This window comes from Globicephala melas, chromosome 20 (assembly GCF_963455315.2).
Source record: "Globicephala melas chromosome 20, mGloMel1.2, whole genome shotgun sequence".
Taxonomy (NCBI): domain Eukaryota; kingdom Metazoa; phylum Chordata; class Mammalia; order Artiodactyla; family Delphinidae; genus Globicephala; species Globicephala melas.
In genome coordinates this window covers 22,959,520-22,980,208 of record NC_083333.1, presented here as the reverse complement: position 1 = coordinate 22,980,208, position 20,689 = coordinate 22,959,520, and the positions used below count along the sequence as shown (strand labels likewise).

The window sequence follows — 20,689 nt, the reverse complement described above, 5'->3', positions numbered from 1 at the left end:
ATTCGTTAGAGAATTAAATTATTTAATCTTTTTTATTACTTGACCTACCATTAAGACAATCTACAACAAAAAGAAGAGGGTATATTAGCACACACAGTATAATCAGACTAGTGACCAGGAAACAATACAAAATGGTCCTTTGGCCATCTACGCTTTCTAGAGCAGTGGAGCTCATAAATCCACTTACCAAGCCCAGAAATAATGACTTCTAAAGCCCTGAATATCCACTGAGACAAATGATGCCAATCGTGATTTCTCACATAGACTGCACAAAGATAAGGCTTTAAATGTGATCATTTTTAAATTCAGACTTAAATTTTCTTAGATTAAAAATTACAAAAGGGAGTAAACAGCAAAGCCGAATGATTTAAGAACAGAACCCATTTAGAAATCACTGTTATGAATCTGAACATACACAGGAGCATGACTACATACATATATGAAACTCTGCAAACTTACGGCGTTCTAAATAATTTAGTTAAGTACAGTTTTGGCATTTAAACAAAGATCAAATCAAGCTTTAAGCTAATAAGAACATAATTTTTATTTTTAATCTTTTAAATATAAAAAGCTAAACACAAAATACAGACCAGAAAATCCTCATTTAGTAAAGATTATTTTGAAAAATAAAACATTTGAAATAAGGTGGCTTTCTATCCCACACTAGAATGTAAATAAAATCTCTTTCCCAGATTTATACTCCAAACTTAGTAACAACCCAAAAGCTGTTCAAATCTATGAAAAAAATGTACCATGACCAATTTAAATTACCTGGGAAAGGGGAAGGAGAGGGGATTAAAAATCAGAGCCAGATGCACACAGATGGAAAAAATGCTTGCAGTCACCCCCAATATAACCCTATATACTATATAAATCACAATGCAAATAAAAGTGCCTACATTATGGAACTGTGAAATTTTGTTTCAAAAAATAACAATAATAAAAATAAACAGTTGGGTATCATTGGTGCACATGGAATAATGTAACAACACATAACCTTGATAAGGCTGGAAAATACTGAAATAAAGTTAAGACTCAAAACACTCGTTTACACAAAAAAGTTTGCCAGAGAAATAAGGTGGTAGATAGGAAAGCAGAACTTTTCAGTAGGATGGCCTTTTAGACCAATTTGAAACACAAACACATCCTACCCCACCCCGCAACCCACCATAAATTCTAGTCGATGTAAACAGGGGAGGAAAGGTTAAAGCAAAGTAAAACACTTCTTCCCAAATCTCCTGCCCCAGTGAACTGAGTGGGGCAGAGCTCCCGACACTGAACTTTGTCCACCTGCCACTTCTCCCTTTAGCAATCCCACCTCCACTTTTCGGTTACAACATTTAGTCTGTCTTTTCCCAGTAAATCCAATCTCCTGGAATCAGTGCTTAAAGAGCGTAAGAGATTATTATCCTGGACTCAACTGAAGGATATGCATTAACCAAAAAGTCTAAGTTAGCAACCTAGAGTGCAGACCTCAAATTCTTATTCTCAATTCAGCATGTGATGATCAACATTTGGCACCAGCTGGATAAATGAAGGTGTGATCAGAGTCTGTGAGCTGAGGCAGATGCAGTTAAATCATTACCCAATGTTTGCAGCTTATGATTTGGTGTGAACCTTAAAAGGCAGGTAGGTATAGACAGCCACTCCTCAACATATTTTAGAACTGGAGAGGAAACATTAAGAACAAGATATAAACAAAACCAGGCAAAGTCGCTTGACAAATAAAAATTCTTGTTAAAAAGAAAAAAAAAAGAACTGAACAGATCATTTCCACCTGATAATTAGCAAAAATGGGCATTTTTTCACCCTTAAACTAGTTTAAATACAGGCGGATGTCTTTCTACTATACTAAGATTTTTCTATATCTGTTTTTCCTAATCCTCAGAGCTTAATGAGAGATCGTTTATTCTATAAAGAAATATAGCATATATGGCCACAGTCTAGAATCTGCTTATGGTAACAGGAAACTTCTGTCACTTGAAAGGCAATCTTGCACGGTTACATCATGACTCTATGGTAACTCATATGGCGCAGGGTCTGCCCTCACCAGAAAGCATGGCACGCGCGGCCCAGGGTGAACACTAACACTGCACAGAGAAGCAGGAACAGCCAAGTCTCCACAGAACTCTTTCTATTTATTTAACTGTGTATGAGCACTCAGTTAATGCTCCAAAATAAAAATGGTGCAATAAGAGCAACTTTTAACAGAAACCGACAAGAAGCTGCGATGCCACTGGCCACGTGGCGCTGCAAAGAGGGGCCAGAGAGCAGTCTGCATGGGGAAGCCTGGACAGGGAGAGGCGGAAGGGAGGCACGGGAAGCAGGTTTCAGACGGACAGGGACACAAAACTGTTGTACTGCTGGATGTTCCGTTTGAGGATGTCCGAGCACGGGCCAAGAACACGTTCAAACCTCGGGCGGTCCAGCTTGACGCACTTCAGCGGGCCACGGGCAGCCACGGTGGCAGCGCGAGGACGATTCATCAGCAGCGCGATTTCGCCTGCAGGAGGGGAAAGGGCTGAGAGTAGGCTAGCTCCCTCAGAAACGTCTTCTGAGGGGCGCCCTCCAGGGAAAAGAAAACCCGTATTTTTCCTCCTAGTAACTCAGTACAGGCCACACTACATCTGCACCTCAGGAAAAAACCAACTGACAGATATGAGACAATCAATAACTTAATTATTAACTGAGTCAAGGTCAAAATCTCACACTACTTCTCTGAGAGCCGAAAACTAAAATAAAAAATAAAATTCAGGGCTTCCCCGGTGGCGCAGTGGTTGACAGTCCGCCTGCCGATGCAGGGGACACGGGTTCGTGCCCCGGTCCGGGAAGATCCCACATGCCGCAGAGCGGCTGGGCCTGTGAGCCATGGCCGCTGAGCCTGCGCGTCCGGAGCCTGTGCTCCGCAGCGGGAGAGGCCACAACAGTGAGAGGCCCGCCCGCATACCGCAAAAATAAATAAATAAAATAAATAAAATTCAGGAGAAGAAAAGGCAAGATTATGAAAGACTGTGATAGCTCACTGAGAAGTGACTTACAGAAACTGTGTTTATTGTGAGGAAATCCACATACCAAAATAATCAGAAGGCCCCAATCTTCCCACTTCAACAAATTCTTCATTTTCTGAACGACGCTGTAGCACAGCAGCTGAACCCTATAACAAAATCACCAAAAAGCAAAACACATTAATACTTTCAAATCCTGGGTGGCATTTTAAATATCCTATGCAATTTTAGCTACTCTGCAAAAAAAAAAAAAAAAAAAAAAAAAAGGACTCAGCAGTTATTTCAAATCCTCTGTGTTCATGTGATAAAAGGTAACTGAAGAGTCACTACAGGCTTGACGCTTATTTACCCCCACAGTTCCTGCTAGGAGGCACTTCTCATCACGCTGAGGTACTTCGAGGGTTCAGACTCAGGATAGCAAACTGCAGAAGGAGGGCCAAATCCAAGCTCACTGCTTTTATAAATAAAATTTTATTGGAACAATACACCAACTCATTTAGATACTGTCCATGGCTGCTTTCCCACTATGACAAGAGTTGAGTCTGCAACAGAAACACTATGGCTCATAAATGCCTAAATTACTTACTGTCTGGCCCTTTACAGAAAGACTTCCTCGACCCCTGGCTTAAACAACAGCGATTAGCATCTACTGAGCCACATTCAGCGAATCTGCTCTGTGGATCTCCTTGGCTGGCAAGAGTATCTGCTAGACATTTCCATGGATTGTGACGATATAAAACATGGTAACATTTAGAATTTAAATACCTGCCTTTGATCCTGTTTGCCAAATTAGCCCAAATGCATGATTTTAACAAGAACGGTGCAGTACATCACAGCCTGTGTGCTAAATGGCTGAGTTCTGTTTGGCTTCTGTGAGGAGAATTAATTCGAGTAGGTCAGAATTCGGCTATTACTTCATGCAAAGCCCTCATTTAAAATGTGGTGGCCTGGCCGAAAACCAAACGACGACATTTCAAAGGGAACGATAATTTTTAAATAAAACTGTTTATCTTAAGAACGGTAGCTGTAAATGAGAACTGGTGTCCCCCTATTCCCCGCCCAGTGCTGCCCCGTCTTTACCTCTAAAATAATGAAGAACTCATCTCCCGGCTCTCCCTGCACCACAATCTTCTGCCCGTCTTCAAACTGCACTGGTTCCAACGCATCAGCTACCGTGAGACGCTCCCACTTGTCCAGAGATTCTAAAAGGCAGGAATCAAAAGGATTTCTCTGCATTATTTGGTATTGCTAAAAAATCTCAAAACAAAAGGTATAAAGAAGTCAACCAAAATACTCTAGTAGTGGCTCTAATCCAACATGGCACCTGTCTTCAACTACCTCTCGTCTCACCAAGATCCTCCTGTTACTTACAGATGACCCTAGAGCTTTCTTTCAGTAGCCAAGTGGCCAGGTTAACCTATACCAACTGCGTCCGATGGTACAGGGATAAGAAAAATGTAACGGTTAAGTATTCCTAAAGAATGCCATCAATGCAAATCGAACCTACAATTACAGGACCCAAAAGTAATAGTTCCAGAGATTCAGAGAAATAATGTATCAATTTAAATCCTCAGTAGAATTTATTTACAAAACCAACAAGAGTAACTAGAAAATAACTTTTGTTCCCAAAGGCCAAACTAACACCCAAGACACTAAACAAATGTAACCATTTCAGAGAAAGGACAAATAAGGGCAAAAAAGTCAATTCACTGTAACAAAGCAATGACTCAAGACTATATTACCTTATAAATCGCCATTTCCCCTCCCAATGAAGAACAGCTTGTAATAATGTCTCTAAGTCCACATAACAAAATATGTAGAAATGCCTCCAATTACCCTACTTTACTCTAAATTTCCCCACACTTCTAGCATTTTTTCAGAGAAAGCAAGCTAATGACACCTATTCTTTCTACAGAGGAAATGCATTCTTGGAAATACTCACTTTCCTGAACCAATAAACTCACTGACGGAGCAACAGAGAAACAAGTCCCAGGGGGAACAACTGTGAAAGTCCACACTCAGGAGAACACTTCCAGTCTTTCTGTCTCTCCAGGAGGAATAAGTAACACTTACTTCTAATTTAGAGGTCTGTCATATACTAGCAAATTAAACGCACTTTAAAATTACTTCTAATTTAGTCACACTTCAACTCTGCATTCCATATGGTTTTTGTTAACCATTAAAAAAAGAAAAAGAGTTGATACCTGGAGTAATCTTTATGAAATACAATCAGTTTCCTTAAGCATGACTAACACTTCAATACAATTCTCCGTGCAATCTTCCAAAACTTACCTAAAATAGACACTTTACTAAGGAACTCCTCATACATCTTGCGCTTTCTCAGTGTGCTTCCCTATAAATGAAAAAAGAAAGTGTAATTCACATCACGCTGGGGAGTAAGAAACACTGTTTCAAGTAAATGAACAACAACAGAGAAGTCAAAGCTTGCTACTGCTGCTTGATACATGACCGGTTTCTTCCTGTTGAAGATGGTAAGCCCTCTATTCAGTTCAATCAAAAGCTCTTAGTAACTTGCTCCTAAAAGAAACACCAGGTATATGCCCAAAGAATTCACAAATTAGCGAAGTGTCAAAAAAGCAAACAATCAGTTCTCAAAACAAAACAAAACAAAGAAACAAAAACCCAAGTCATATATGTGACTATAGCTGAATATATTTCCAGCCCAGGGTCCTTTTCCACAACCCTGATCCTCCACAGAAGGAAGGAAATACAACTGCTACCATAGAAACAACATCCCACCCTGACAAAAAAAAGTGCCGTAACCCCAAACTAAACCAAAATGTCTTATCTGCAAGGTTTGCTAAATACATCTGGGGGACAGAAAGGGGAAACACACAGTTCCTCTATAAGAAACATCCCTTACACAGTAAACTGCCTTGGCAATTTATATACTTATAAATATATATGTATAATATGTATTTATATTATTTAATATTTATTATATAATATGTATCTATTACATAAGTATATATATAATAGATATACATTATCTCCATCCCCAGTACAGAAAATTTTCTAAGTATGTAAATATTTATTATATAATATGTATCTATTACATATACATATACAAGTATATACACAATAGATATACATATCTCCATCCCCCAGTACAGAAAATTTTCTAAGTACATCCAACCGTGTACTGTCAAACAGCCAGACATGTAATACACAAATTTAAGAAAGCCATTTAAGATGACTAATGCCATTTACTGGGACTTAAACACCCAAGCTACTCCATAAATTTGTCAGAAAGTTCTCATAGAGTCTAATTACATCAGCAGAACATTCCAATGGTTTTATTACTTCGTTTATTCCTTTACAGTGAGAGGGGACATGAAACCTGCATCACTGCTAACCTCCTTTCCATTTAGAGAAGCTGATGGCTTCTGAGTGGCCTTCAATAACGTCATGCACTCGGAAGCGGCACCTCTCAGGCCAACTGTAATGTGTAAAGATCAGCTAAGGGAAGATGCACTGACTGACAAATGGAGAGATTCCCAAACATAAGCTGACCACTGCGTATACACCACATTTGTTTCCCATGTTATTTCTGGCCAAAGTTTTGTTCTAAAAGATCACTGTCTCAAACGGTATAATGAATAATGCTAAGTTGGGCTTAATACAAGCATTCAATCATTAAAAGTAAAAAATATTCTCATTTCAATGTGGTGATACTATTTAAACATTAGTCACACAGCCTGGATTGTGAGCCACACTCCAAAACGCACGTATCTTACCATGAGGATTCTTCTATAGCTGTCTCGGTCGATACCCCACAACTTCACATTTGTCTTTGCCTTGACAGTGGCTGCTCTAGGTGTTCCATAAATCAGAGCAAGCTCCCCAAAGCTCCCTCCTTCCCCAACACTGGTTGCCCACTCATTGTTGACATAGACCTAAAATACAAAAGCATTGTTTTTTTCTACATAGACAAATACGTAAGTATTAAAAACCTGCAAACCTTTTTAAGAGGTCAGAATCCTGAACTTTGTTTTAAAAAATAAAATGTGTTACATTTTCGGTACACAACGGAGCAAAACAGCTGACTTCTGACAATGAGTTAAGTAAGTTCAGAGTGTCTGTAATTTACCTAGTTTAATTATCTGATAAGAAAAAGTCCTCTGTAAGGATGACCAGGGCAAAAAAAGTGAACTAAGCATTAATATTAACCACATGTATTTACAGAGCACTGTGCCAGGCACGGTGCTAGGCAAGCATTTTACCTGCAGGAGGTACCGAGTTTTCTAATAATCTTATGGGAGCAACAAGACTTCCAGAACCAAGAAAGCTGTACACCCAGTCTCCCAGCTCATGACCGGTCTAGACTCTCCCTGACACCTGTCTTATTCCACAGCACACACACACGCCTTAACCACTAATCTAGCAAAAGTTCTGAACTGTAGGTCTAGCTGAAGAAATTACCTTTAGAAAGTATCTGTGTCAGTAAAATATTTGGCAAAAGGAATCGAACATACAAGGATGTAATAGCCCTTCAGAAACTCTTACAAGCAATAAATATCAACAAGTTGACTTTTAAGATTATCAACATATTTTTGCAATTATTAAATCTTACATCCATCTCTCCTTGATCAATCACATAGAAGTTATCCCCTTCATCACCTGAAAGCGAGGAGAGTAAAAAAAAGTTAGAAGCATATTAATTAAAGAAGCACAAATCAAACCAAATTAATGTAAAATAATGAACTTATGTCAGAGAGGTGCTGTGAGAGAAGAGTATATTACAAATGAACAGAAACTTTCAAGAAAAAAGTCCAGCAATTTATTTTAGAAGTCGTAAAACTGAGTTTTTAGTCATCTCGTGGCAAAGAATGCCTCTGGAAAAAAAAAAAGCCACTTGTGTGTACAAAGACATTAAATGCTACATCATCTGTAACAACAAAACAAGAAACAACTCAAATAGTAAGCAACAAATATCAGATTGTCACTAAACAAGAAAATATATGGATTATGAAGACCCATGAAAATATCGAGAGTAAATAAGAAAGGAAAAAAGAGAGGACACCAAAAGATGAGATCCATGTTACTATATGTGGTCAAAAAAGGTAAGAACCAGCAGAAGGCACAGAACCTTACAAAGAGACGGGCTAGATGATGAAGAATAGAAGTGTTGTGCTTATTTTCTACTTTATTTTACTTTGTAAGTGGTTCATAAGCAATATAAAGGATACGTGAAATATGTGTGGCTCTGGAATTCCACACCAAGTAAAAATGCATGAACTCCCTGTAACAGTTACCATAAACAAAACTATATCAGATGTTAGGGAAATATTAGTCCCTTAGGCAAAGTGTGCCTTTTAGCTCAGAAGATTTTAATTAAAAGAAATAAGAAAACCCAGTAGTATAACAGAAGGAAAATCGTGGGCTTAAAGAGGAAAACAACTTCAATAATAACAGTGCATGCCATAAAGCAGCCACCCTTACCCTGCTGAATAACAGTCTCTCCAGCAATAAAGGACACCGGAAACATGGCATCAAAAATATCACTGCAAGGGAGAGAAGGCCTCGCGTTACATTTCATGTGCTGCTTCTGTGGATTTCAAACATTAACCTTAGAATTAAAGCTCCCAGATTTTCAGCCTGGATTGTTATCAGGTGAACAATTACTAAGAGCCTTAAAACTTGCAACAGTGATGAGACTAGTTTGGGACACCAACTGCACTGGAAAAATAGTATAACAAAGTACCTGCACCTACCTTCTCTCATTATCATCAAGATGTGAAAACAGTACATTCTTTTCAATGGCTTTGGCTAAAGCAGCCATTGTCTTATAATCTTTTGGTATAACCTAAGAAAGAACAGAAAGTCAAAATGACGATTCCATAAACCAAGACCACTTCATGCTTGCAACCTAAATTACAATGAAATGTCAAGCTACATTACGGTATTTAAACAAGGCTGCTTTGAGTTAAATATTTTCAACATAACACTCGCACGCTGTCTTTGATCCACAAAGTTCTCAACAAATATTGACTCAATAATCCCCTTTGCCTACATCTAGGCCTGTGTTTAAAGGCTAGTATTTGGTTCCTAGTCAACAACTAAAGGAACAAACCAAAATCACCTTGCCCAAGGTGATTAGTGAGGCAAAACTAAGCATTTTCTGACAACTGGTCATTTTCTAAACTGTGATCAGGTACTGTTAGTCTCACAACCTCTTGCAAGCTCAATTCCCTTCCCCCTTCAGGCTAACAGCTTAACTCGAAATGGCAGACTGGCTCTAAGAGCCAACTGAGACAAATGACGCTCGTAGGGTAAAAGGCTGAAAGCCACAACATGAATTACAGGATGTCAAGAAACTGACACCATGATTCAAGAGAAAAAGGAGTACTGCCTGCTCTTCTACTGCAAAACAACAACATGCAAAAGAAAACCCCCAAAACTCACTTATGCACTGTTTCATAATTACTGTTAGTTATTTCCTCTGATGGTATGCTGTTACAGAAACCTGTTCCCCAAGTACCCAGGAACTGTACAGGATGGAGTACGATCCATCCTGTTTGTGTTTTACTACTCAAAACAGTGCACGCATTCATCAGAGAAGAGTGGATGGCTACCACGTGGGTCCCAGTGCTCAGATATGAACACTACCTTCCTCACGTAGGATGCAGCATCTTCCTCCGTGTAGACCTCGGCACTGATGGCGCCTCGTCGCCTCCGGCCCTTTACCGCTGGGTTGGGTGGAGGAGGAGAGATTTCATCCTCCCTCGAGTCTGCACGAGCGCTCGCTTTCTGCAGAGTCTGGATCTGTTTTGCCTCCTCCTGAAAAAGATTATAAGTTTATAAAATGAGACCCTTCAGCATGGCATTCTTCAGCTGGTATTCTCATACTCCAATGACGGTCCTTCTCAGTCATTTCAAATCTCTCCCTCTATTACCAAGCTGAAAGTTAAGGGGCAAAGGTCAATTACAAATGGGGGAAAAAATGGAGAGTCAAGCTTGAAAAGAAATACTCTGGAAAGACTTCACTGTTTCTCAGAGGGTAACAGATGCTGTATTTATTAATGAACAAAAGCCACTGGTACAGGGCACGTAACAGGCAAATAAAAAATTATATACTCATTATGATAATATACCGACAATGATTTGTAATGCACTCAACAGTAATGAACTGCAAAACAAAAGGCTGGGAAATTAGTGTGAGATCCCTGCCCCGCCCAAGAATGCCGTCTAGGAATAATCACTCAGGCACAGCAAAGTGACAGAAGAATGCCTAGATCACTGTGCTACTCCATTCATTCAATATGTATTCTCTGGATCTGCCACGCCAAGTCTACACTAGGCAAGGTGAACATAAAAACCAGTCGGAGGGCTTCCCTGGTGGTGCAGTGGTTAAGAATCCGCCTGCCAATGCAGGAAACACAGGTTCAAGCCCTGGTCCGGGAAGATCCCACATACCGCGGAGCAACTAAGCCCGCGTGCCACAACTACTGAGCCTGTGCCCTAGAGCCTTCGAGCCACAGCCACTGAAGCCCGCGTGCCTAGAGCCCGTGCTCCGCGACAACAGAAGCCACTGCAATGAGAAGCCCACGCACAGCAACGAAGACCCAACGCTGCCATAAATAAATAAATTTATTTTTAAAAAAAAAAAACACCAATAGGAGAGAGTCCTGAGCCTGTGGAGCTCATATTGTAGCTGGAGTCTCAGGTATAAACAAATAATGAAATGTGATGGCAACCTAGAATTTAACTAAGATCGGATGTAACAATACTTCTCCTAACAGAGCTGGAAGCATTCTTTATGGTCAGGGTTGACACTTGAAGTTAAAACAAAAAAAAGTTTACCCGCTTTTAAAAACTTATTAAACCAATCCGTTTAAAACTGATATCAACTACTTAACGTTCTTATTTTTCAGATCTAGGGCCTTAAAAAGAAATTCCTCGCAGGTCTTCAGTAAAGAATGAGTTATGCCCTGACGTAAAATCAGAATGAAAAAAGCCAAGAATGGTGAGCTATTTACATTCTCATTCATCTGACTCACCCTCCATTATTTTTCTAAGCCGTCTTTCAAATTCTAAATGAACTCAGCATTTACTATTTCTGAAAATTTTTTGATAAAAAAGAAACTAAGGACCTGCCTACTTTTTCTCCTGCATGGTACTCAGCTCTGCATTTGGCATCAAGACAAATAAAAGAACATATAAATGCAGCAAGAAAAGTCTAGAACGATAACAATCAAGGCATTAATAGTGTTTATCTCTATTATAGACTCATGTTTGATTTTTATTTTTTTATTTTTTGGAGGGAGGAATTGGCTTTATTTTTCTCATTTCTCTAGATTTTCTAATTTTCAATTAAAAACACAGTAAGAAAAGCCTATAACAAACACAACTTTAATATATTTGCATATTTAGTTACAAATGCACTTACCTGTTGACCAAATAATCCAGTAAGTCTACTGCCAGGAATCTATTCTAAAATATGCGTGTGTGAAATGACAAGATATACAAGGTTATTTATTATATCACTGCTTTTAATAGTAAAACACTGGAAACCACCAAAATGGTCGTCAACATGGAGATTAAATAAACTAGTACATCCATACAATGGAATACCATGCACATGCTGGATATGAATTTGTAAGTGCCCATATATTATCCCTGGAACACAGTGTCTTCCTGCACTCTAGGAAGACAACGAAGTGGGGAAAAGACTTTTTATTGTCATATCCTTTTGTACCTGCAGAATTTTGAACCATGTGCAAATATACAACCATTTTTTAAAAAAATACATTTTTAAAGAAAACCCACTTCATTTTCATTCCGGTAATTCCAGTAAACAGGTGAGGTTTTCCCATTCCATATTAACAGAGAACTTTAAAACTCAAGTCTCCCCCAAAGTCTAAAGTTCAAGAGTATAAATGAAAACACAAATTCTACCCCAAAATCTGTCACTGATATTTCACAAAAATTTCACGGAAAGTTTCACAAGTAATATCTCATTTGGAACTGTCTTCTATCTAACTGAATTTTTAAGACAATTTTGAAGTACCAAAAGCATTTTGATTTTAACACTGTTCCATGGGTTTTCATCTTCAATAGCAATCAGCTAGAACCTAATCCTGGTGACTCAGAGCCATCACTGAGATCATCGATTTCTATTACACAGTTTTACGTCCTTTTTCTTGCTGTTGTTTTCTTGCTGTTCATCCTTCGGTCAGTCTCCTCCCTCCTCAGTTCTCTCACTTATTAAAACAAAAACAGACAAAAGAACCCCTCCCGGTCCACTTACTGTCAACACATCCTAGAGTATTAAGCTCCGGTGCTGTGCCCACCGCTTACTTAATATGCTTTCAACAATCACTATTTGTCCCCTCCCTGCCCCTGCCATTCCATGCTTCCCTGTAGGTGAAGTAAACGTCCCCGTCCCACGGACCTGGGGCTGGGTAAGTGGCTTGTTTTGCCACAGCATGTCCTCTTGTAAGATCTGACTCTGGCCCCTGCAGCATCCGATCCCTCTCAGCCTTGGGAGCAGCTCCTTCCACTCAACCCCAGAACAAGACACATGGAGCCAAGAAGAGAAGATGGGCTGAGCCCACAAGAGCTGCACATGACCAAGAAATGAGGACTTCTGTAGTAAACAAATGAAATTTGGGGGTCGTATGGTACAACATAAAGCTACTACCCTGTGTGACCACAGGAAGTTACCTGATTTCTCTTAGTTTTACCTGCTACCTCTGTAAAATGGTGATAATCAGCAACCTCACACATCTGAAATAATGAGCATGTATGTATGTATGTAACGTGCTCACACGGTACCTGGCACACAGAAGACACTCCATGGTCGGAGCTATTAAAATTCCTCTGATCTATCGGACAGGGAGGTTCTAATAAATATGTGCAGAAAAGAGGATTCAAATTACAGGTAACAGAGTCTGAGATAAAACGCAGAAGCTTTCAATGGAGCTTTTTGGTGCATCTCTTATCGAGCAGTTGAGGGTACCAGAAACATGACCCCTGGTTAACACAGGGAAAGAGATGACAAGAGCGTGACCATATTTTCACACATATAACCTAACACCTAATGCACAGAACAATGACCTCTTGAAAAGTTGAAAACCTAGTTACTTGAAAGTCCAGATATTTACATTCAACCCTGGCTAAAGGAATGTATACAAGTGAACAAAGATCCTTGAATTATAAGAAAAAGCGTTAAGCTGTGACTTTTATTAAAAGGCAAAGAAGCCAACAATCATTAAATTAAAAAATCCCACGTGCAAAGAAACTACTTTAATCATCATTTCTTGTTTTCCCCTTGCTCAGTGCTTAAACAGGGCTATGAGAGTACAGGCTCTGAAATGAGCACCACACACGCAACACTCCCTATAAAAAGACACACCCTTCACGTCTCACCAACCTCATCCCCTCATCAGATGGCTTCTATTGATGTCCAAAGAGAAGAAGAGGGATCACCTTACAGTGACCAATTTCAGAATCAGGTCTCCAGAAACACACTTCACTTCAAAACAGGGAAGGCCCACAGCAGCCTGGCGCTACAGTATTTCACTATCAGGAAACTGCTTAAATAAGAGAAAACCAGACTTTCTACCACAATTCCAAGACAGCAAGGCTACATTCATCGGGACTGGTTAGTTTTTTGTTGTTGTTGTTTTTGCGGTACACGGGCCTCTCACTGCTGTGGCCTCTCCCGTTGCGGAGCACAGGCTCCGGACGCGCAGGCTCAGCGGCCATGGCTCACGGGCCCAGCCGCTCCGCAGCATGTGGGATCTTCCCGGAGCGGGGCACGAACCCGCGTCCCCTGCCCCCTGCATCGGCAGGCGGGCTCTCAACCACTGCGCCACCAGGGAAGCCCCTGTTGTTGTTTTTGATTAGTCTAATCACGGTACTAGACACCAATTTCAACAAACAGCTTTTCAAGAAAACAGTAGAAAATTCCTGATCACTGAGCCACCCAAACATTTTTTAAACACTAGTAAAACAGACTCTTTTACTAGTAAATTATGCTGGTTAAGAAACTGTCCAAACCAGTGGGATAGATTACAAATATTTCTGCAATACAATTAGATAATTAACAATCATATATCTAAGAAAATGCCCCCCAACTGGTTCACAATTATGAACCACATCAAAACTTCAATATGCTTAAGAAAACCTGTAAATTTATCTCGCTGAATTTCAGAAGCAAATCAAACAAACTACTCAAAACATTTAACAATCCAAACTTTCTCATTCATCATTTTTTGAGGGAAGTGAACTGAAGCATCGACCTTGATGAAAAATGATCATTTTGCTTAGAAAAGCACACACCACATGCTTAGGTCCCACTGACATACACAGAATGAGGATGAACAACAACGACTAAAAACTACATTAATTTTTTTTTCAAGAGGAAACAAGTCCTGACCAGAGCTGTAAAGTAAAATTTTGATAACCATCAATCTTGATCTCTCTGTTCTAGAGTCGATTCACCTGAGACATATTCTACAGTAAAACACACTTCACTAATTCAGAGTTTCTGAAATATCAGTCACAAGCTAGACTCAACTGTTTCATTACAGTGATTTCAAAAGGTGGGATAAAACCTATAAGTTCACTTGCTTTGCTGAAGAAAAAAGCATTAAATGCTTTCAAGTACTGTAGAATTTCTCACTTCAGTGGTACAGCAGTACCACTGCTGTACTTTAAAAAATTTTTACTGGAGTATAGCTGATTTACAATGTTGTGTTAGTTTCTGCTGTACAGTGCTGTACTACTTCTGATCAACTGTACCTAGTCAGTTATTTCATTTAGTCAGTTTTATGTACTAATTAAAATAGTTACAAGGAACTACATGTTTGGAAGACGAAAACCTGTTAGCCAAGTAAACTTAGCATACAGATTGGTTTTGATAAATTCTACTGATTACAAAGTTAAAAATTACTTCAAGTGCGTTAACTACATTTCTTTTCTGAAGTTCTATTTTAGATGATGATGATGATTATAGATTATGATTTGGTCAGAATTCCTTTTCTTCCAAAAGGTACAAATCAGCGACACTCTACAGCATCCCCTTTAACAACTGTCAGGGTCATCTCATGCTCTGCCCCATTTATTTTTACCTTCTCCAACCTCTCAAAGTATTCCCTGAGGAATGCCATGGGCCTCTCGGGCCGCGCGGTGCACAACTGCACGATGGAGTCCTTGAGCAGGGCCTGGATGTTGTGCTTCTGCACGTAGAGCTCGCATTCCCGGAGGCTGCGCTCCTCCTCGCTGGCGGTGCTGCCAGACGCCATGGCTCACTATGGGAAAACACACAGATGCCTGTGAAAACTGTTTACAAAGAGCAAATGTCAATTTGGCCTTCGACCTAACAAATTCACTAGGCAACTGATTCACAAGGATCTCTTTCTAAGTAGATTTTTTTTTAAACAGGGAGGTGAGGGCTAGGGAGTCAAGTATGTACAGAAATAGCATTCTCTCAAAGTAGTGTTTCACTGAGGTCCTGCTGCACAGGATCTAGGCTCTGCAGGCAGCCACAGTGAGAAGAACCTCAGCTCTCCATTGGAAGAATGAGCCACTTATCCCCGGCAGAGGCGGGGTGCGGAGGAGTCAGGCCCTTAAGGGAATTTCATTCAGTTCTCCTCCTACAAAAGAAATCATGATGCCGTGCAAAGTGTGTACATGGCAAACGGGACAGAATTATAAGGGCACACAAGTCAGCTCTAAGTGAAAGCAAGAAAGCACAAGAAAGAACATCTGACATTCCCTATTCGTAACCCAGATCCCAGGGGAGTGTCCTAATCTCACCCAGCAAACCACTGGAGCAAAGGCTCTGGTTAGCCAACTACTAGCACAATCAACATTTTTTAAAACACAAAAGAAACCCCAGGTGAGTTATAAAAGCAACTTTTAATCCTAGACTCTTTTTACCAGATTCCAGCTCTAGATGATAACACACTTACCCACTAGTAAGAGAGCAAATTCTTAACAGAAAAAAAACCCCACATAAACAAAGAAACACCTTACTAAGTAAACGATAAAAGATTTGGACAGGAAAAAAAACATTTTATTCATCTGGACAGGAAAATGTTAAAACATTAAGTTTTAAACTCACATGAAGACTCAATAGATAAAACTGCATTTAGTGAATTTTAGAAGGTTCAAACTACCTCGATGTGAAGTAAAATAAACAAATATAACAATGGGCAGCTAACCTTACCCTGGAATTAAAAGCTTACTAATTTAACAAAAGAGCCATAAACTGTTTTCCTTTCAACTCCTAATTATTAAGTAATTAAGATTAGAAGATAAAAGTGAGGTCTCCTCCACTTTGCAACTGAATTCAATACTAGTTGGTCTTTTCCAAATATAATGCACACAAAACCACTGAGATGACATTATAAATGTCAAAAAAGAAAGAATCAGCAGAGTAAAGAGCTACCGTGCTGTTAGGCATCTTGTTTTGACAACTTTCATGGTAAGGGTCAATAACGAGTAAACTAATTAACAGACCATGAGAAAGTCGTAGCTCCCTGACAAGCACGTAAACTAAGAGGCCACAGAAAAAGACTCATGCTGCTACTTCAGAAATAAACACTCTAATACAAACACAAAAAACAAAACAAAACAAACACACAAAAAACACGGTACTTTCGGACAGATTTACACCAGCCCCTTTTCCAGTTCAGACAGCCACATGAACTGAGAATCCACTTCAGTAGGATTTTCTGCATTTGAAAAAATACTGTACTGAAAGCCACCGAGAACAATGATCAATCAGATCTTTTTATGCTTCAAAACATTCAGATCCATCTCAGGAATATCAATACATGTATTCAACGGATCAGAGAAATCATTCGAAGATCTGGTCTGTGGTGGAAATGAGAGAACTGGGGCTAAGCGTGAGACTGGTTTGTTGTTTGCAACAATGTATTTAAAACACCAAAAGGAGGACACTGGAAATAAGGTAGCATATTAACATAAATGCCCCAGGACTGGCGCAGTCAGGTCACCGTGTGAACCCCGGAATATCCGTATTTCGGTCTTATTTTTTTAATCGAATACACCTAGATTAAGTCCGTCCTCGTACTTGGTTGTAAGAGCCTAACAATTTAGCTCCCCCCCGCCCCCAATTATTTAACTGCTGCAAAACGTACACGGCATTGCCTCTCCTCCTCAGAAAACACTGAGATTCTTTCTTTCATAAAGTCGGTTGTGACACAATTCCGTTTCAAAGGGATCACACGCGAGGCGCTATGCCAGACACCTTGAGAAACTCGCTGATTCAGGCCGCAGACCCTCAGACCAGCCAGGAGCCCTTCCTCGGGGTCATCCTCGGAGCACCGAGAAGACCCATCTCTCGGGCATCCCTCCGGCGGTGACGCCGTTCGGCGTCGCACCTACACTGAGCTGCCGGGGGAGGGGGGGCGGGTCACAGGTACCGCGCACGTTTCGGGGGCAAGGACACGGAAATGCCCTTCACTCCACTTAGGCCACAGTCACGGCCACGAGACGAAGGGAGAGGCCCATCCTGCATCCCGCTCGGGTCGGAAGGCCAAGGGGAGACCTGGGGGGGCGGGGACCGGGAAAGGGGGGCAGGGGAGAGGGGACAGAAAGCCACGGAGCGGCCGGGCGACGACCACCGCGGGGGCGGGGCGACAATCCCGGGAAGGAAGGGGAAGCGCCCGCGGAAGAGGCCGGAGAGAGGAAAACGAGGACTGCCGGGTTCCCGGAGCAGCCGGAAAGGCAGGGGGTCGATGGCGGATTCCGGGGACATCTCGCCACCGTCCTTCAGGAGACGCGGGAGGGCGAGCGGGGAGGCCGCAGGGGCGGGGCGGCCGGAGCGGACCCCGGGGGTCTGGGGGGCGCAGACCCGGGCTAGGGAGCTAGGCCCGCGGGGGGCCCTCTGGAGGCGCCGGGCCGGGAGGCGCAGGGGGTGCGGCCGTCCCCCGCAGGTCGCTCCCCGCGACGCCATCTTGGATCGGCCCGGCGCCTCCAAACGGGCGGCTGGCGGCAAAGCTGGGCGCGCGGGGGACCCCGCCGAGGCCTCTCACCTGCGGGCGGGCGGCGGCGGGTTCGGACTGCGGTCGAGGCGGCGGCCGGCGGAGCTACCTCAGCGCTCCCCTCCCAGCCCGAATCCACTCGGCTACAGCTGCTGCTCGGCGGCTCCACCGGAAACGGCCGCGTCGCAGCCAATCAGGGCCCGGCTGCTGACGTCAATGCGCCTCGCTCTGGCCAGAGCCGTCGCCTTGGCAACCTTAAAGGGGCAGCGGCCCCGGGTCCTCCGCCGCCGCTCGTTGAAGGACCCTCGCCCCTCCTCCGCCTGGAATGATCCCCCTTCTACCCTTCTTTCCGTCCTGCCTTGTCCCTCGGCCGCAGCTCTCCTCGCGCTTGCCTCTGGTCTTCTCCTCACTCTCTCTAGCCCGAGGCTTCCCTCCTCTGTTCACCTGCCGCCCCTTACCTGTTCCAGTCTGGACGCCACAGGTCCTCTCTTTTCTCTCTGCTGCTCTTCTCTCGCTCTCCGCGCGGCTTTGGGCAGCTCCCCTCTCTCCTCCTCGCCTCTCTTCTCCCCACCCTCACTCCCACCTCCCTCGCCGCCTCCGCCTTTTCTCCCTGCCTTCAACCCCCGCCCCCAACCCAGGCCGACCCACGTGGGGCGTCTCGGATGACAGGTGGGCGACTCCGCCCCGTAGCCCGGGCTGGAGGGGGACGCGGGGCCGGGGAGGGGGAATTCCTGCCGCTTCCAAGCCCCGGAGGAGGAGGCGGATCCGCTGCAGCTGCGCCAGGGGCCGAGCGCGGGCGGATCCCGGGATGCGCACGCCCGCCGCGTATCCTGTGCTCGGCCCGCGCCGCGGCCTCCGGGCTCCGGGCCGCCATCCGGTCCAGGAAATCCGAGCCCTGCCAAGTGTCTGTTTGGCCAACCGGGCCGCTCTCCCCTCCATGGGTGCTGTCGCCAGTGGAGGCCACACAGTCCCTATGGGCACAAAATGCTGGAAAGGACTTTGTCGGGGTCCAAGAGAGGCCTGAGTCCTTCTAGCTCCTGGAATGTCCCCATCCTCGCCCCGACTCCGCATAGTGAGAAGTACAAAACGTGCCGGTGGGCACAAACCGTCTGTGACCACACGAGAAATCTCAGCCGCCTGTAAAAACTGCCCTCATCGGGGATGATGGAGGGGAGGGCGGGGGAGCGACTTCTATACTGCTTCAGCCATTTTTTTTTCCCATGCAAGTATCCGCCCGTGGAAGAGGAAAGGGGATGAGAGGTAGGGGACGCTTTCGGACATATGAAGTCGCTAAAAGAATAAAGAAGGTCCTTGGAACACACGTATCTTTGTGTCTGGCTGGTACCTGTTGTACCCTTGGGGTATATAGCTCTAGGGCTGTATGTGTAATATACACAATGGATTTAACACATAATGCAAAAAATATATAAATACCTCTAATAATTTTTATACTGATTCCAGGCCGAAACCGTAATATTTTGGATATATTCGGTTAAGTATTATTAAGATTAATTTCGCTTTTGTTTTTTACCTTTTTAATATAGCTATTAGAAAATTTTTAATTTCCTCTATGACTCGTGTTTATAGTATTTCTGTTGGACATCACTGTCCTAACAGGCCAGCTGCTCCCCGAAATCCACCAGTATGATAAGGCCCCTGCTTATCAGAGTATTTCTTTTATTTAGTTGTGTTTATCCCACCCCCACCCCCCCACCCCCAGCCACGGACTTTCTGAAAGTCAGAGGAAGCATAGGCACATCAGAAAGGCCAGATTAAGCCTATAAGAGGGGAATGTAGGGGGGAAGTTTCTTCTCCCACCTATGCCCCCATGGGACTTTCGCCAGGGATGGGTGGAATGGGAGATGAAAGGCACAGCCTCAGTCGTATATATGATTTCACCCTTGTCAGTACAAAGAAAGGCTAATTAAACTGAACCCTAAGCTGGCAAGCAGGAGGGGGAATTCGATAGCACTGAGCAGGCCCGGTCGCATTCTGAGAAGAAAACACTGCGGTCGGATAAATCTGAGTTTGGTTTCAGGCTCTGCCATCTCCGGTAATTGACTTAATCCCCGTGAGCCTCAGCTTCCTCAATCATAAAGGATGAGCAGGGCTGTGCTAAAAGCAATAAAGATAATAACGGCACACAAGTCTGTGGCACTTACTGTGTTCCTGGCAGTGTTCTAAGTGCTTCACTCATCATAATTAATTGAATCTTCATAATACACTCTAGCGTCAGTATTATTATTATGTTATTGTCATGGAAGGACAATGAGGCCTGGAGCAGTTAAGTGACTGCTATGTTTCATACCTAGGCAGTGAGCTAATCACTCTCCTTTGCAGCATGTATGTAAAGAAAGTGCCCAGCACAGGGCGGGATACAATAGATAAACATTAGTTTGCTTCCCAGTTGCTCTCCCCTTCCTCAGGAGCTACCCACTCTACTAGGTTAAGACTTGAGTTGCACTGTGTCCCATCCTCAGTGTTACCTTCCTAAGAGAGTCAAGACGCTTAGAACAGGGAAAGCAGCAAGCTGGTGACATTGAGCCTGGTGTTTTGGGTGGCAGCTGACTCCGTGCTGAGGCCTGGCTGTGTGTCCCCATTCAGCTGCATTCAGGCGCCAGTCCAGCCACGGGCCGTCGTTTCCTGTGTCCGTCGCACTCAACCTTGTTCTAGCTGCCAAATCCTCCTGGGCTGGGGCTTTGA

General features: G+C 42.9%; 1 protein-coding gene across 2 annotated transcripts; it reads right to left on the bottom strand.

Annotated features, from left to right (window-relative positions):
* Nucleotides 1–13: 13 nt before the first annotated feature.
* On the bottom strand, nt 14–18,596 carry PRKAR1A (protein kinase cAMP-dependent type I regulatory subunit alpha). Of its 2 annotated transcripts, none has more exons than XM_030838051.2 (11): nt 18,445–18,596; nt 15,104–15,283; nt 9,636–9,806; nt 8,741–8,832; nt 8,469–8,530; nt 7,600–7,646; nt 6,764–6,922; nt 5,298–5,358; nt 4,086–4,207; nt 3,073–3,154; nt 14–2,503 (listed from the first exon to the last, which is right to left on the bottom strand). In XM_030838051.2, the coding sequence occupies exons 2-11, from the start codon at nt 15,275–15,277 to the stop codon at nt 2,331–2,333; spliced, it is 1,143 nt and encodes a 380-aa protein (XP_030693911.1). In that variant the 5' UTR covers nt 15,278–15,283; nt 18,445–18,596; the 3' UTR covers nt 14–2,330. The 2 variants fall into 2 exon arrangements, with proteins under 2 accessions (XP_030693911.1, XP_030693910.1); XM_030838050.2 differs by lacking the exon at nt 18,445–18,596 and adding an exon at nt 18,038–18,195.
* Nucleotides 18,597–20,689: the final 2,093 nt, after the last annotated feature.